Below are 17,568 nucleotides of genomic sequence, written 5' to 3'. Positions count from 1 at the left end.
GCTGTTTAAGCGAACTTTCATCCTGCAAGAAGAGTACCGCTTGACGTCTATGATTCAGTCGACCTTCAGTTCAGTCAATAATCCGCGCCAAAGCTTGCACAAGTAGGCACTTGGATTTAAATTTGTTAGGGCGCGGAAAAAAACGAACACTTTAAGTGGTACTCACTGTATGTGCATAAAATAATGTCTTGAGAAAACCGTTTAACTTTTTGTTTTTCATATATTGATGAGCAAGCTGTGCATCAACAATTCTAGCGATCCCAGATGCATTGTACCTTTGTTGTAAAGAAAGTAGATGGGATGCCTATTGAAGTTGACGAGAACGTAATCAATCACTATTTTAGTGGCAACAAAAAATCACTTACATTTAATATTATCTTTAGTCAATTATGTCTCCGTCGTTATCCAGGACCTTTTGCTATCCTGTTGGCAGAGTTTCAATCTCCTGATCATAGGATTTTGTTCCCTTTGAAGAAAAATATGATTCTAGGTGAGCTCGCGCTTTGTCGATATTTTTAAAATTCTTATTACTTAGGATATGTTCCATCGATGGGAGTAAATTAAAATCAGATGGTGCTATGTCTGAAGAATATAAGGCATGTGGCAAAATCTCCCAGTTTAGCTGCCTTGTTTTTTCCTGGGTTAATGTAGCTGCATGCGAGCTAACATTATCGTGCTGCAATAGTAGATGAGGAACCAATGTGCCCTGTGTGTAAACCTTTCACAATTTCTTGAAGATGTCTTTGGATTGTTGACCATGTGGCCTGAAGAGTGCTAGCTAATTCCTGAATACTCAGTCATTATCTAACTCAACAGGAAGTCCACTTCGGTGGCTGTCAGACTGAGAAGTCAAAATCACCGATGGAAAACTTTCCAAATCAGCGTTGAGACTCATTGACTTTCAGTACGTTTCCATACACATAATAAACTTTCTTTGTTGCAACAGTCGCAAAAACACCTGATCGAAAATGAAACAGCATGCAATGACGTAAATGTTCTTCAGCTGGTTGATTGTTTGCCTTTTTGCAACGGTGTAATAAAAAAAAACGTTTGAATTTAATCATCACAAAAGTCAAGGTCAGGAGTTGCAATATTGCCATATAAAACACGTCTTTTTGCTTTCACGCTCTGAACTAGACTGAAGCAAATATTCCGCACTAATAGTTATTAATTATAGTAGGGTCAAAACGACATGAAGCACGGTGCAGTTGCGTAAGCGGCTGCTCTCGAAGCGGCGTGGTGGAGCGTAACGGTTAGTATCGCGAGAGGATCCTTGATAGCATCATTCATCGCTGCTATTCGCAATTGTCCCGCGTTGATTCTAACCGCCATCTCCACCGCGGCCGACTGCTTACGCAACTGCACCGTGCTTCATGGCGTTTTCACCCGACTATACTTATAGCCCCCCTAATATAAAGGTGAATGGAGGGTATTGAAAGATTTTTTGAAAAAAGTAATTTATTACAGGGTTTGAATATGATTATAACGGAAGGGCCTCTTATCAAGGCACGGATCGCTGGCATCAACGTACGATTGCAAAGTGGAACCACACATGCGGTTGACTCTACCGAAATCGCCATGATTAATACCATGCAAAATATGATGCGTGAAGGTATTATTCTTTTTTGTCGTTATTTCTAGTTCACTTCATTTTCAAGAAGGGTCAAGCGAGCGTGATGGAAAATTACCCTCTTGAAAACGGTTAGGAGTCCACGACTAGGAGGTACAAAAGAGGTAGTAATTAACCTTTCCATATAGCAAACCTCTTCCCAAGTCATATCCAGAAGTACTTTCCAAATTGATCTTCTCGCAAATTTTTTAAAAACAAACTGCTTAACATAACAATCCTACTGTAAACGCAAAACTGCCTGTTCATCCGACGTGAGTCTTCACGAGCCCTCCAGGATGAAGGCACTCTCAACCTTAAGAAATTGAACCCATCATTTACATGACATGCTGTGGGTGCGGCTGATGGTCACATGCTTGCAGCATGCATTGCACATGTGAAGTTTCGAGCTTGAGTGTGTGAAAAAATTTGTGAAACAGCATTAACAACAATAATGAGTTGACGGAGCAACATTTTTAACGGCACTGTTGTGTGCGATGATGAGGATCAAGGTCAGGCGAGACAAGGCGTAGAACATTGCTTGAGACAATTATTGGGTTTATTCTTTTATATCGTATAGAAACGGACGGAACTTAACCTTTAAAGGTAATCGATGACACTGATATACGTAGTCTATAGACGATATCTTCCAGCGATCGATTTGATATTTCTTGCGCTTTTGCTGCAAACCTACCACTTAGCGTTTGCGGAATGCGACGAAAACTGCGAGGATCTTTGATTGCGGATATCGATTTGTTGTAGAAATCACCTTCAGGTAGTAATCAGGATCATTAACACTGAAACAGTGGAAACATAAGAGCTAAGGTTTTTCTATTCATACACTGATCACAATTTTTACATCTGCAAAGAAATTTTCCTACTTTCTAGGATAATCTGTAGACTTTTAAATAATCTATAGGAAGACCCTATTGTGATTTGGTACTCAAATACTTGAGAAGGTATTCAAGTACTTTATTTTTCACACCGCTATCTATGTTTGAAAAGCAGCGTTACGAGCAAGAGCTGCCGGCCCGCGTTGGTGTCCAAATATTGCTAGCATTTCTGTTCATTGAATGTCCATCAAGTTCACTTAAAAGTTCTTGGAAACTATGTACCGCTGAGCTCTCATCTTTGTTGTGCAGTTCTAAGTTCTCTTCTCTTCTGCAAATACTTGCTCCAGAAGAATGCCAAACCCGTGAAGTCTTATCGCTGCGTTTGGGGAACATATGTTCTGCTCTCAGTTTTTTCTTCAAGAGGAGTGCTACTATAGACTTCTCTCCTTTCTTGGTGTTCCTCTCCCTTCTTCTTCTTTCTTCATTTTTCTTCGTTCTTTCTCTCATCTTCCTCCTTTTTTCTTCTTGGACCGCCAACCTTGCAGGAGCTTTATACTTCGTGGAAGATTCACCTGAAGCTGAATAACGGCGCTAGGAATGAGTTGGAAGAGTCAAAATCGAAGATTTAGCCACTTTACCTTTGGATTTTCCCATCTCTATTTTGAGAGAGTTCTGCTATTTGGGAAGCTGAAATTATGTTTAAACAGCTTCTTAGAACCTTTGTCAAAATATGTCAACGATTCCTTGAAATGCAGTGTCGTAATCCTGCAATGAGAACCCTTGCTAAATATCCTATCTTTGCTCGAGCGTGAGGAATTGTATGGCTAGTAGCTTAATCTCGATGGAAGTATTTCGATGTCAAGTAGTCTAGGGAGGAAGGGTCTAGATGATCCAAGCGGTCGTGGATGTTGTGTAACTATTGGAGCAGCAGACGTAATTACATGGAGGCGCGCGGCGCTGAGGGGAGGTCAGCAACGGTCAGCCGATTTTCGCGGGTACCTCTTGTTCCGCAACCGTAGCCGACCAATTTCATCATTACTTTCTTCAGGTTTATTTGTTAATTTTTTATCTGTAACTGATGTATAAGTCTGAAGACTATTGTATAATATAAACCACTTAGCTTTAACTAACTGAGACAGCTCTTATTTTTTTCCGAAAAAATCTGAATGTAGACTGAGATAGCAAGAAATGTCGAAAACTATGGTGCAAAAAAGAATGTGAAAATGTAAGAACTCTGTTGCAGTAATCTAATCAAATAAGTAGTGTTTGGACAAGTTATCTGGTTCATAGCCGTGGTTGACGGGGAGCTTCCTTGAAATAGAAGGGTAAAATGAGATGAAAAGACTTCACAAGATTGATTCCCTTTTTGCAAATCCAATGCGAATAACGGGATAACTTCTCGATTTGCTGGGGCTAATCAGATCATTCTCTAAAACGTAGTCGTATGTGCATTTGTCAAAGTGCCATAAATTTATGGCGGTATCTGAAGTGAAGCTCTGCTGAGACTAACATCTCAGGTTTGACTTTCTTGTGAGGAATGTCATATTCAAATTCTGTGAGGATGAGCGGCTAGAAAAACAGATGTTTTAGGGGAAAAAAACCAGGACATGCGTAGTGATGATGGGTATTTGTTGTGAAATTAACCGCTTGCAGTGCTCATTAGGGCATGCACTTAAACTTTGTGTTCACGAAATATAAAAATCGAGTAGTTGTGAAGTCAACGAAAAACAATACAAACTAAACTGGGGTCAAAGTAGACATGCTTTTGATTGACGCTAGTGGAATTGTGGAAAGGAAGTAATTGCGAATATATATTGAGAACGTAATCGTAAGTTTAGGATCGTGCCGAGAGAAGAACTGAAAGTCAGGAAAATAATTGAGTAGGCAGCGATATACATAGGCTGAGCAGTTATAAGTGGAGTAACCCAGCTAAAATTGTGGAAAAGAGAATAGAGTTGAGCTGAGACTAACAGGACTGACAGTGACTGCTACGGAGCAAGATCTTGAAGAAGAGCAGTAATCCAGAAAATAGGCACGTTAGGCCAGGAATTCTAAAAATGAACTTGTCTAACTATCACTCTACTTTTAGTGCCTATGTTCGACTGTCCTTCAGTCTTGACGTTGTATACTTAGTTCTGGCTCAGTGTTTCTGGAGCTGCAGATTAAGATCGTTGTCGACATTTATTAGCTGTTAGGAAATATCGAAAATACTAAATGAAAACGTTTCGGTGTCATCGGCTTCGTCAGAGTCCGAAAAATCGAGGAGATAGTGGCTTATTCTTTCAAACACCTTGTCTCTCGATAGTAAGCATTCAAAAATTCACGAACTCAAAGAAACAACACATACCGTTTCGTAGTTTTTTTCTGCCCTTTCAAATACATATATAGCTGCCGCTCTAATTTTTTCATACGGCTTTTTCCGAGGCTCTCAAAAATCATGAACCGACGTGACTATCGAGTCATCATGCTTTACGAATTTAAATTGAGACACTCCGCAGCAGATGCATCTCGTAACCTTAGCAGGGCTTCTGGATCAGACTGTTCCTGCAAACCGACAGTGGAGCTCTGGCTTAAAAAAATTCGCTTCTAGCGATTTTGATCTCGAAGAAAAACCGGGTTGCGGTCGCAGGTCGTCACTTGATAATGAAGATCTGGAGAGAGCCGTGGAAGCAAATCCGGAGAATCACACGGACGTTAGCAGACCTGGGCGTACTTCCTACTACAGTAGTTAGACATTTGGCGGAAATTGCCAAGGTGAAGAAGATGTCAAAGTGGGTGCCTCACGAGCTGACCAAAGAGCAGCGTTTGGCACGTAATGACACGTGTCCTAAACTTTTTATTCGGTTGAAAAATGAACCCTTTCTTGGTCGTATTATAACTGTACATGAAAAGTGGATTCTTTACGATAATAGAAAAGGTGGATTTGTGTGGGTAGATAAAGATGTCCCTTCAAACACTGGGGAACGGTAAAGAGGATCTCGGCAGATTCTTCGCGAATGCCTCCCAGACATAACGTGCCCAGTGGATATGCTGACGGATACGCGAGCATACCTCGAAGAGGTCACGCTCCAGTCGCTCATGAAGACGTAGACAACCGTATTAGATGTTCTTCTAGCCAAAGAGATGCTGAAAATTGCGGAGTTGCAAGAAAATAAGCAAAGAAGAGTGGTATGAACTGTCGAAATTACCGAATATGTCAAAGAATAATAGTGTTAGATAGAAGTGCATGGGATTTTGTATGGTGTTCTAATAAAGAAAGGGAGTGAGTTTGTCTGTTCTAATAAAGAAAGGAAGTGAGTTTGTCTTTATATCACTTTCAGAAAGTCTATAAATCTAACGAAATTTGAACTCTTTTTCTTTCTGTAAGTTCCAAGAAGTCAGAGATACAGATGGTCCCTCTGTCCAGAAATAAATTAGGCTACAAAAAAACTTGGGAGTTACAGGATAACGATCATTCTCATTACCGTTACTTTTGAAAGTTGGAATGTTCCGTTTTAACGAAAATTTTTATGCACGTAATTTGAAGCTATTAGATACATCCTTATCTCATATTTCACGTGAGGATTTCTCTTGCTTCTCGTACGACTACAAAATCGAGATTACCTCACGTCACAAAATTGCAGTGAATGTGTCTGATTCTCCAAAACAATTTGGTGGGTAGTGAATTATATCCTAGCCGGTGATGCAGCGTATGATTAGCGGTAAGTAAGCAGAATCAGTTATTTAGGTGCCAACGAAAGTAATTCTCCTTAGAACACGCACCATCGCTAATTGCTCTGACGAGGCATGACCGGGGCTTGCTCGAAATTCCGCCGGTACCCTCTTTACACGCACCTCCAAGCACTTCCTAAACCCGATCTTCACCGCAAAAAGTCCTGCTTACAGTTTGGTGGTGCTGTAAGAGTTTAATCCACTACAACTTCACGCTAGCAGGAGCATATGTATGAAAAGAAGTTGCATATGATTGCAAAAATTGTGGGCGGCATTGGTGAATAGAGGAAGGATGATTCTGCTGCAAGACAACGCAAAGCCACATACCGCACAAATCACCCTGCAAAAATTAACCCATTTGGGTATAGAAGTTCTCCCTCATCAACTGTATTCCCCAGACCTTTCCCCAACAGACTGTTACTTTTTTTCGAGTTCCTGATTCACATTTGGTTCAGCGACAGTTCACTAATTCAGACGATGTTGGACGTGCTTTCCATAATTTAGTTGATTCCTGTAAACTCAGTTTTTACACCAAAGTCCTAAGTTTATTACCCATTCGTCGGAAAAGATGTGTAGATTCTGATGGTTTTTATTTCGATTAATAAAGTTTTGTTTAAGCTGAGTTATAGCAATCTGAAGTATGCGGTCCGTTTCCGAAATTAATTACGCACCAACCTAATATAAAATATATTGTTGCATTGACTGTTTCCAAAAATGCACAAAAATGTGATGCGCAATATAGCGCTTGGATTCGTTCGTTTTAAGAAAAAAAAATGAAGTCATTTCTCCTGGTCCATGTTGTGTTATATTCTTCGAATATATTAAACCTATCATGTACAAGAAAACTTTTGAAATGTTAATAAATCATGGAAAAATAACCGTTGAAAACGCCAACGGTAAGTTGCGATTCGATTAAGTCGCGATTAAGAAATAGTTAACGAAAATATTAGGCCAAAAAAAAAAAGAGAAAGTCTTCCTATAGATTATCGTAGAGGTCTAAAGATTATCTTTGAAACTACGAAAGTTTCTTGGCAGGTGTAAAAAATATGATAAGTACATGTAAAAAATATTAGCGGTTACCTTTCCACCGCCCAATATATTGGTGAATATCAATAATGTCGAAAACTTCCTGAAAGTACTTTTTACGACATACGGATATCCCCAATCAAATATCGCTGCAGTTTTCGTCACATTCCACAAACTCTAATTGAAAATGTTGAAGCGAAAAGCAAAGGATTATGAAATCAATCCACTGTTTGGAGATATCGTCGACGGACTAAGTATATCCGAGATCAGCGTTGTCGAATGACCCCTAGAGGTTACGTTCCGTCTAGTATTATACGATACAAAAAGAGAAACACAGTGTTCCTACGCCTTATCTCGCTTCTCATTACCGCAGGAGCAGTGTTGAAGTTGTTCCTCCCTCCCTCGTTCAAATATTGTCTCTGGAATTTTGTTGCACATTTCACCTGAAAATTCACTCCCTGTGATGTACGGTGCAAACCTGCGATCGCACCTCAGCAGACCATACAATGGTCCGGTTCAACCTCCCATGTTTGAGGTGCCCTGGATCCTTGAATGCCCCAAAAAGCTCGCGTCGGACGGATGGACAGACAGACAATTCTGCACTTTACATACTAGGAGGTATGCGTTATGGGCAACAAGCTTATGAGGAGCAAATGAGCAATCGAGGGTGCCAGTTTAGATTCAGATTTTGGGTATGCATGATCTTTCAGCGTTTGCATCCCAGGGACGAAGAAAGTCACTGCTTTATACTCAAAAATAGGACGATGCAAATATTGATGCGCGCTTCTGTTTCCTCAACTTCTTCACACTTTAACACTGATGATATGTCACAAGTCAATATGTTAGTGTTGTTATAAATGGTTAAATTGTAATCTTCTTTCTTTTGTTCAGAAACATTTGGACAAGATAGCAAAACTCAAAATGATTTCAAAATAGCACACTTTACTACTACATACTATCAGGTGCACAATAATTGCAATGCGTACGTGTTTTCGCTGCATCTTTCCTCATCTTTGCCCTCTTCTTATGCTTTTTTCTACTCCATATTTCTTCTATGCAAATCAAACGTGAACCAACAGCAACCACGCTCAACATCTACTCACACATCGAACTAGCGCTGAATTAGATGTTACCGCAATCTTACTACTCCACATTGATGTAATTCTCTGATAAGAGGGAGACCGAGAACGACTGAGACCTGTTGACATGCGAGTGGGGCCGGGATATGAGCAGATGTTGACCACATCCAAATGCAGACATACGAAAAGGACTAATCTAGATTAACCATGCTAAGCTTCATCAAAGCGTTCTGTATAAATGAACGATCAGTTCCACGCCGATAAAAAACATGTTGTTGCAGTTACAGCTAACAAGCCGTTTCGTAAACTTTTGTGTCCGATGTAGAGTGGGGTCTTTTCAGAAGCCTTTTTAACGGAACAAAAAAGACGACAAATTTCGGAGGCAAAAGATGAAGTCCACTGCATACGGACGTTTCCTTGCTTTGCCAAGTTGTTGATAGGCTGGTTAGGGACAAGATACTTCTAACTCAAACCACACGTTATTCTTTGCTGGACACGTTTACATGGATGTACATATGTTTGCCACATGTTGTCATGATGTCCAGTAATTTCATTCACCTGCTCGCTACCTGTCTGTTTGATAGACGCTCAAGGTGCCAATGCGATGTATTCATGCTGCAACAGCACCAACGATTCAAGCAATGTCACATCGAAGGGACGCTTATTAAAAAAAACAGCAGTAGAAGGTTAATAGAAATTAACAAAATTAGCACAAGTTTGTGCAATCACAACTTAACAAGATAAGACTATTAAAGGCAGCGTATCACGTAACTGAGATTTTGAGTCGAGTTTGAGTCCAAAGAGTTTGAGGTGTGGACTATCTGTACGATTATTACATTTGGCGTCCCGCCCAGTTCTCCGTAACTGTCGTAAAAAACGGCGTAAAAAGTCGTGGGAAATGGTGTTTGTTTCTACGAGGTACGCGAAAACGCGTCTCAATTGCGCACGCGCCGCATCAACGCGCGAGCGGTCAAAAATCAATGAATTCTCTGCAGCCTTCTCAAGTGAAACCAGTGAATAGGGTGCTGAGGAAACCGGAGCGTTTACAAGAGTGGGGCATTGAGCTGAGCCCAACTCGTCTTCGTAATCTACTCCTATGTCGCCCACAGAGACTCATCATCATCAATTGTGGGATGTCATGCCTTTAACAACCAGAACTCACCTAAGAACCGATGGAACTATGCAGATATCGCAATGGCCTTCTGCAATTCATTTGAAAGAGACTAGCATCGCGATGAGACGGATGTTTAACCTAACTTGTACACGTTAACTCACAAAATTCAGAAGCTTCTAAACTGTGTTAGCTTATTTGTAGCACCCATTATGCTATCTAAATCTTGCCAAAGCTTTGTAATTTTTGTTTATAGAGCTGTAGGTTTTTCAAACTTTTTTCCAGGACTAGAACAGAAAGGGTATGTGTATGTATTTCGTTTCTTTTTCCGCTTTGTTCTAGAGACATCATCAGTGACTAATAAATTTTCCTGCTGAGATTAGAAGTGAGATAATGAGAATGATTCTGTTCCGCAACTGAAGAACTTCTATATTTAGCATTCGAAAAAGGCGAGTGGATGCTTCTTGAACCTATTATGAAGGTTGAGGTTACTTCTCCATCTGAATTCCAGGTTAATGTTGCAATCGTGAAACATTTTTAAGTGTTCTGATTACAACTTTCAGGGAGTTGTTGTAACGTCACTAACACAACGCAAAGCTACGATTATTTCCACTGATTCTATGGAAGAGTACATCATAGTTGTTTGCGAGGTATATTAGAGTCGATTTTCACAAATTTGAAGAGCTTTGGGACTACAAAACGTTCATCCAAATGTTGCACGGTGCGTAGCGTCAGTATTGTTTTCCTCTTGCAGACACACTCCACAAGAAAAGAGCAAAAGAAGTGGAAAAATGAAGAATTTGAAGGGTAATGTGAAGAAAGGGTCAAGTGAGAAGTGTACAAAAATGACATGTAATAACACTCCACAGTGTCAACAGAAAGTGTAAAACTACAGAAAACAAAAAAAAAAAAAAAAAACGATTGGGAAAACAATGTTGAATGAACTTCCTATGAATGTATGGTGCAAAAGAGCAGTTTGGTCGCGTTTCTGATGTTTGGAATCCTAGAATATTCATTGAATATATTTGTTGTGAAGGAAATCATCTTAGCAGTGGAGAGTATCTTGAAATATACCAGGATCACCAGGATGCGAACCAGTAGTGACATTGTGGCAGCTCAAAAAAAAGCTTTCCACTGAGTCCCGACTTCGCCATAAAAATTGAAGTACAGTATTTCAAAGGCTGTAATTTCATTTTGAGAAAAAGGGGTAAAAAAGATAGCGCAGGAGGATGCTGAAGAGAACTCACTATGAAACATTTTCAAAAACCAACTGGCAAAAGCCTCGTACCAAAAGAACGCTAAGATGACGGTTGATTACAAAATATATAGCACCTCTCTGCTTTGGTGGCCTCTTGCGCTGACATTGGTCTCTCTGTCCGATTCGTATCGAAGCTGTTTCTTACATAGTAAGTTGAACTTGAATTTTATGTTTTAATCTGCACTTATCACCATTGTGTAGCTCGCACACAAAGCGAAAATTATGCGCATCAAGATGTCGTCAGTAAACATGGTTGAGTAGGAAATTAGTTGATGAGCAGCTCCTTTCACTAGTGGGCTCAAACTCTTTTACGTCGGATTTTTTTGAAGCTTTGAACAATTCGATGCGAGGAACGTGTTCGGCAAAGTACGATTTACAGTACAGTTCAGATTTTGTTAACACAGGGCTTTCTAGGGGAATTACCGGGACAAATTTGTGTTCCCACTACGAAACGATGCTACATATGTGCCCTATCAGTCATAAGCAACAGTTTATCAGAGTCTGTATCTGACAACCCTTTCTGATCAGGAACATTTTTTGCAGTTTAGCCCTTCATGGTTCTTTTTCTGTTAGCGGCATGAGTTCCCTGTTGATAGACTGTTCTGCAACTGTTCAGGTTGCCTGCCAAAGAATGATACTCTGTTGTGAAAAACATTCACATCTTGCTTGGCGCATATATCTTTGTTATTCGGACTAAAATTAGGAGCCAAAATCACCAAGATCATCTGTATCTAGCTACTTAAAAATCGCACGAATCATATCCATTTTTATCTGAAATCTAACAGAAATCTTTTTTGAACATGGTCGATTGCATGGGACGAATCCCTTCTCTGATCCCTTGGAAGAAAAAGTATTCATTTGATAAGACTTCCCGAAGGTAAGATCTAGGAAAAACTCATTCTTGTCCCCTTATTAGAAATGACATGTACTTTTAACTACACTGTTCTCTAATTTCTTCCGTAATTCCGACAAACCACACCATTTTTTACATATTTTTATAACTACTGTGTAGTTCTGGTATGGTCAGAAAAGTATCTAAGGCATCTAGACATATCTGGGGTTGTCTGTGTCTCAATGAATGACTGGAGCTTGTGACTTCGTCGAGGTATGAACGCGTATCCCTTGGCATATCCACTGGGCACGTAATTTCTCGCAGGGATTCGCGGAGAATCCGCCGGGACTCTCTTCACCCTTGTTCCAAGTTTTTGTGAAAATTCAGCTCATCTTCAGCTTAGAATAGTTCTATATGCAAACAATCTTTTCTGGGTAGCACGCAAAGAAACGTATGTTCATTATCTGGTTGTTAATCGTATTTTCAGGTGGGACCTTCATTTGCGTGGCTTTTTGCCATCTTAAGAGGCCTTAATAAAGGTCGATTGTAACAGTACTACGTTCACTCCGTCAGGTGTTACTTTACCCTGGGTCAATGTTTCGATAATCGTTCAACGTAGTGACAACAGAAGCCGTATCATTGAAAATAGTCTTACACAGTGTTGCACCGGATGTGGTGTGCCTGATAGCACGCACTTGTCACTGCTTAGTGTACCAGCGAATGAGTATTGCTTAGTGTGGTCCTGTCGTCCAGCAGACTGACAATAGGTCAAATCCTAGACGGAGCATGGAGTCTTTGGTAACAAAACTCAGTTTCGTTGCGCTGAATCGCCGGACATTATCGATCTGAAGGTACTCGGCGTTCTGGAGCTTGTTCCACTTCTTGCTGTTCGTTGTATGAGCAGAACAGAACAGCCAATAATAAAATGTCTCCGAAACATGCATTGCCATCATATCGATGAATGCTTTGTTGTGACATCAATGCAATCCGAAATGAAGGAGTGGTTTAGAATTTTGAAAGAATGATCACACTTCATCAGAATTGAAAACATTCAAACAATGGTTGGCTGACTTATACTGTTGCTTAAATGAGACTGTGCAGTAGTATTGTAGAAAAGCGGTGAGACTGGTCAGTTTGTTTTCTTGTTTGGAGTTATTGTGTAGTGTCCCTGGAATGATATCGAGGCTTGGCAAGAAGAAGAGTTTGATTGAATACAAGTCGCAACAAAAACCTTCAACCACTTTCAGGCCCTTGATAAACACAAGATTCTCGAAACGTTAGACCATAAATAAAACAACAAAGTATAAATTCAGTTTACAGTGTCCCCTAGCTGCTATGTTTGGATACACGTCAATACTACGTTCAATTACTGAGGGGAAAGGAGAATTTACAATGGAATACTGCAGGTTTCTTCTTTGTGCCTTCTATCTTACGTGTTATTTGTAACAGTAAGGAAACGTTAAGGTATGCTCCAACTACTGAGGAAGCACAAAGTAATATCATACGCGAATGGCAGGCTTTACATGGTCTTGGGGCAATTGGTAATAAGAATAGTAAGAGGGGCAAAAGATAGCGGCTCGTTTATTTTGTTCGTTTTTCTACAAGTTGCGCTCTAGTAAAAGCAAGCAACTAGTTTTTTTTTTGCCATTACACTGATGTGGCTAGATCTTAGTCATTTTATTTTTAAGACCTAGTACATTTTGCGTGTGCTTATTTCCTCATTGTTAAAAGTGTTTGTATGTCATACGTTTCATCGATACCCAGATTCGTTGTTAATAAAATCGATTTGAACCTGACGCAGAGTTTTCTATCAAATAAATTGAAGGGAAATGACGATAATGTATAGTTTATGATAAAAAAAAGAATACATTACGGAATTAAATGATAATGATATAAAAATGGCAAATAATCAACAACAGCAAGAACCTCTGCGATTGAGAATCTCCTTCTTTATATTCTTGCCCTAATACCGATCGAATTTAAAAGTTCTCATGTTTTCCCATTTTAGAGAAACTATACCGTGTTTTGGAAGCCCATTCAGCATCCAAAGAGAGTCGAAATAACGCCCATATGTAAGATTTAGGGCGTGTGTAGCGCTATCGGTGAGAGTTTCCGCTGTGCCTGCACGATCGATAGGAGGTTCAAATCCACTGTAGTGCCAACCAAGCTTCTCATCCATCCAGTGTCGATAACTTGGTGTCAGACTTGCCTGGGAGGATAAAAACACTGACTTACAAATAAGCTAGCCCTCGCAAACCATTGTATAGACCAGTTACATGTTCGTAAGGATCAAACGACGAAAAGTGAATGTGGTGGCGCATCCCAAGCGGATTAATTACTTACGTAGATACTTAGATGGCCCTTCTTCACTGGACGGGCGGGCCCCAGCATCTCTTCCACTCGTTTCGTTCCCTCGCCATTGTCATCCAAGATGTTCTCAAGTTTCGTGAGTAACGTTGACAAAGTCCTCGAGCCGTATCCAGCTGAGCTCTCAGCTGGTCCACCCGTGTACCGATCACGTCACTCCATCTCGCTGGCGGTCTTCCTTGGGGACGTTTAGCACCTCTTGGGATCCACTCTAGCGTTCTTTTAGTCCATTTATCGTCGATTTTTCTCATGACGTGACCGGCCCATCTATGTTTTGCTTTCGATACATATTCCGCTGGGTCGCGAAGACGGGACATTCCTCTTAAAGGCATCACCCCACGAATCTGAGGTGGTACCGATTTCAGGTGGAGTATTCGTATACGGGATGGGAGATATCGGAGAGAGAGGTGATTCCCTCCCTTTTTTTATAATTTCCCAAAAAAAACGGCCCGGAAGATACAGCTTCATTCGTTTTGGCGCACCATTTTGTACAAGAGGTTCGATTGGAGCGCGCCAGTCTTGTGCGGCGCCGCATCTTCCGGGCCGTTTTTTACGGCAATTAGAAAGAAATGGACGGAATCACCTCCCCTCCTAGTCCCCATCTCGTATACGAATACTCCACTTGAATCTGCACCACCTCAGATTCGTGGTGCCTTTAAGTCGGAGCTACGAAGACCGGCTAGGTGTTGTGTGCGCCGGTTAAACTTCAGGAGACATCTCTCAAGGGCTCTGTGGGTAGTAAGTAGCTTCCTAGACGTGGCAGCGGTGTCTGCCCACGTCTCCGCCGCGTAGCAGAGCGCTGGAAGAACTGTCGAGTCGAACAGATGGGCATGAAGATCTTGGTCCGTCAGTTGGTCCGTAGCTTCCCTGACGGCTGCGAATGCTGCCCATGCTGCCCTCATTCTTCTATTCAGTCCTTCCTTCAAGTCGTTTTCCATGTTCATATAACGTCCAAGGTATACGTATGACGAAGTTTCCACGATTTGGGAGCCTTCAAGTTGTACTCCTCTGTCCTCGCAGTAGGCGTTCTTCATGAACTGTGTCTTCTTTCTGTTTATTCGTAGTCCCATTCTCTTCCCTGCTTCGTTCAATTCGTTGAGCATAGTTTCTGCTTCATTGGCACTGCTCGAAAAGAGGACGATGTCGTCCGCGAAACGAAGGTTCGAGAGAAATCTTCCAGCAAAACGTATGCTCCTTTCTTCTCAGGAAAGTAATTTCATTATCCACTGCAATGCAGCCGTGAACAGCTTCGGCGATATAGTATCGCCTTTTCGTACCCCCTTTCCAATGGGTATGGTGAGGGAGCGGTGGAAAAGCTGTATCTTCGTAGTGCATTGATCGTAGCAGTTGGCTAATGTCCTTACATACGAAGCGTCCACATCTTGATCGACCAGCGCTGACAGTATTGCATTCGTTTCTACGCTGTCGAAGGCTTTCTCATAGTCGACGAAGGTTAGAACAAGAGGCAGGTGGTATTCTCTATGACCCTCGACACGGTCTGGATGTGGTCCAAGCAGCTGAACCCCTGGCGGAATCCAGCTTGTTCTAGAGGCTGGGCTCCATCCAGCGTTCTAGATATGCGTGTGAGGATGATCTTGGTGAATACTTTGTATAACACGCTCAGCAAGCATATCGGACAGTAGTTCCGAAGGTCCTCTCGGTCACCTTTCTTATGGATAAGAACGGTTCGCGAGGTCTTCCATTGGTCTGGCGTCCTTTCTTTCTGAAAGTAGGATGTCATGTGCGCTGCTAAGATTCCATGAAGTGGATGACCACCAGCCCGAAGACAGTCTGCTGATATAAAATCATGTCCGGGGGCTGTGCCACGTTTCATGCTCTTGATAGCGACTCGTACTTCCGAAGGGAGAATCCGTGGTGGAGGTTCACCACGGATTCTCCCTTCGGAAGTACGAGTTGATTGGTTGGGGATGATCGGGCTTGACACAGGAGTTGATGAACGGAAAAGGTTCGAGTAGAACCTCTCCGTAATGATTTCCATCTCACGTCCCGTACTCGCTCAGCAAGGCTGCTAGCGGAATATTATATTCACGGAGATCCCTGCGACACTTCTTTAGACTCGTTCTTCTTTGTGCTGCTTCTAGAATCTTCTTCTGCCTGTATTTCAAAAGATCCTCCTGCAACGCTTTTCTGCAGCTAGTGTTTGCTACTAACCGCTCAATGTCCGATGCATTCGGATCAACCCTCGAAGCCCTTCTTTCCAACAATTCTTTGGTGGTCTTCGAAATTCGATCCAAGTTTGTCGTGCGCGGCTTCGAGGCACGTTCAGCACAGACTCGTAATCCTCTGAGCAGCATCTCGTAGTCCACGTTTGGGTCCTCTTCGATGTGCCAGTCACCTTGGGGCAAGGAGTCCTGGAGTACGCAATCGTCGTAGATGACTTCCTTTCTCCTTCGTTGCCGATAGCAGATCTTCTTTTCCATCGTGTGGCTAAGTCGTATTTTGCACGAAGGAGACGGTGATCAGAACCACTACAAAAGGATGGTATTACTGAGACGTCAAGTAGACACCACCTCCGGTTGGGAGTATGTGATCGATCTCCGCACGAGTCGCGTCATTGGGCGATTCCCATGTCCACCGACGATGATCTTTTTTCATAAAAAGGGAGTTCCCATGAAAGAGGCGAGCGGCGGACAACAGCCCGGCGAGACGATTGCCATTTTCATTTCAGTCCCCTAGTCCAAATCTTCCAATCCTGCATTCTTCTTCTGTGGCATTTCCTAGTTTTGCGTTGAAGTCTCCGACAACGAATTTGTAGAAGGACTTCTCGTTGCGGATTACTTCCTCCAGCTCCTCGTAAAACGCATCCGATTCGGAACCATCAGCTGCTGATGTTGGTGAGTAGCAGTTGGAGGATTTTGGCGCAGAGAGCGGAGACGAAGAATGGCCAGATGAGGTGACAGGATCTCGTGAGAATCGACAAGATGGATGACAAATGGGTGCACAACAAAACCAACACCGCCTACATTTCGCGACGAATCTTCTCTCCACGAATGACGAGTGTACCGTCATTCATCTGTTGTACGTCGCTCCTTCTACACTTGGTCTCCTGCAGAGCAATCACGTGAAATTTGATACGCTCTGCAGCTCCGAGAAGGGCATGCAGGACAGCGTCTGTGGACACTGTTCTCGCGTTGTAAGTACACAGTCTGGGACAGTCTCCATGGCGAGTCGTGCGCGTGTCGCCTTGGTCCAGAATCAATGACGTCCTGAGCAACCTGAGATTTGATCGCCTCTCACCGGTCGCCATACCGTCCGACGTATGAGACGGCAGGGTCCAGTGTGCAGGGTACTGGGGCAGTGCATATACTGGAGTGGCGAAAAGACTTCCCCAAACTAAACAGCCATGCCACGGCGAGCTTAGCTTTCACCACAGGTCGTCGCCCAACCTATATGGATCAGGGAGCCACCTTGCGACATTTTGCCAAGACGGTTGTGAATATTAGCAGTGGTTTACTCTTAGCTAGGCTTCCGATTCCGAAAAGTCGGATTGTTGGATGTGTCAAACTCCTTCTCAGATTGGAAGACCCTGCCGGTGGACGAACCTCTGCTATGCATCGCAGTTCGACGCCCAGAGTCACCTCCACGCCACTATGAGGCGGTAAACCGTTGTGGAGGAAGAAGGAAATATCAGCGCCTATACTCACCAACATGAGACTACTATTGCTCTTGAGTCAGGCTTTATGTTCAACAGCGCACATTACATCATAGAACAATCTTGTGATAT

The 17,568-nt window shown here is 42.2% G+C and overlaps 6 protein-coding genes across 7 annotated transcripts in view; 1 reads left to right on the top strand and 5 right to left on the bottom strand.

The window, feature by feature from the left end:
• Positions 1 to 13,532, top strand: part of RB195_022823 (uncharacterized protein) — a gene marked incomplete at both ends in the record, with an annotated part of 34,040 nt that extends 20,508 nt beyond the window's left edge. Inside the window, 6 exons of one of the 2 annotated variants that reach the window (XM_064210055.1) lie at positions 1,468 to 1,612; positions 9,804 to 9,877; positions 9,930 to 10,016; positions 12,777 to 12,862; positions 12,921 to 13,009; positions 13,465 to 13,532. In XM_064210055.1, the coding sequence (XP_064065934.1) occupies positions 1,468 to 1,612; positions 9,804 to 9,877; positions 9,930 to 10,016; positions 12,777 to 12,862; positions 12,921 to 13,009; positions 13,465 to 13,532 (549 nt within the window). Of the gene's footprint in view, positions 1 to 1,373; positions 1,419 to 1,467; positions 1,613 to 9,803; positions 9,878 to 9,929; positions 10,017 to 12,776; positions 12,863 to 12,920; positions 13,030 to 13,464 lie in introns of those variants that run through there. The other variant, XM_064210053.1, reaches the window with a different exon arrangement.
• A 290-nt stretch (positions 13,533 to 13,822) lies between these two features.
• RB195_022822 (uncharacterized protein) lies at positions 13,823 to 14,140 on the bottom strand (the record flags this gene model as incomplete). Its single annotated transcript, XM_064210052.1, has 1 exon — positions 13,823 to 14,140. One exon carries the CDS (start codon positions 14,138 to 14,140, stop codon positions 13,823 to 13,825), a length of 318 nt encoding a protein of 105 aa, XP_064065933.1.
• A 321-nt stretch (positions 14,141 to 14,461) lies between these two features.
• On the bottom strand, positions 14,462 to 14,926 carry RB195_022821 (uncharacterized protein; the record flags this gene model as incomplete). The annotated part of the gene is made up of 1 exon (XM_064210051.1): positions 14,462 to 14,926. One exon carries the CDS (start codon positions 14,924 to 14,926, stop codon positions 14,462 to 14,464), a length of 465 nt encoding a protein of 154 aa, XP_064065932.1.
• A 350-nt stretch (positions 14,927 to 15,276) lies between these two features.
• On the bottom strand, positions 15,277 to 16,264 carry RB195_022820 (uncharacterized protein; the record flags this gene model as incomplete). The annotated part of the gene is made up of 3 exons (XM_064210050.1): positions 15,277 to 15,760; positions 15,828 to 15,938; positions 15,996 to 16,264. 3 exons carry the CDS (start codon positions 16,262 to 16,264, stop codon positions 15,277 to 15,279), a joined length of 864 nt encoding a protein of 287 aa, XP_064065931.1.
• A 244-nt stretch (positions 16,265 to 16,508) lies between these two features.
• Positions 16,509 to 16,853, bottom strand: RB195_022819 (uncharacterized protein; the record flags this gene model as incomplete). The annotated part of the gene is made up of 1 exon (XM_064210049.1): positions 16,509 to 16,853. One exon carries the CDS (start codon positions 16,851 to 16,853, stop codon positions 16,509 to 16,511), a length of 345 nt encoding a protein of 114 aa, XP_064065930.1.
• On the bottom strand, positions 16,804 to 17,091 carry RB195_022818 (uncharacterized protein; the record flags this gene model as incomplete). Its single annotated transcript, XM_064210048.1, has 1 exon — positions 16,804 to 17,091. The coding sequence occupies one exon, from the start codon at positions 17,089 to 17,091 to the stop codon at positions 16,804 to 16,806; it is 288 nt and encodes a 95-aa protein (XP_064065929.1).
• Positions 17,092 to 17,568: the final 477 nt, after the last annotated feature.

The sequence above is a fragment of the Necator americanus genome, chromosome X, assembly GCF_031761385.1.
Source record: "Necator americanus strain Aroian chromosome X, whole genome shotgun sequence".
NCBI lineage: Eukaryota > Metazoa > Nematoda > Chromadorea > Rhabditida > Ancylostomatidae > Necator > Necator americanus.
Note: the sequence above shows the minus strand (reverse complement) of the source record. Positions and strands in the feature narration are given on the sequence as shown.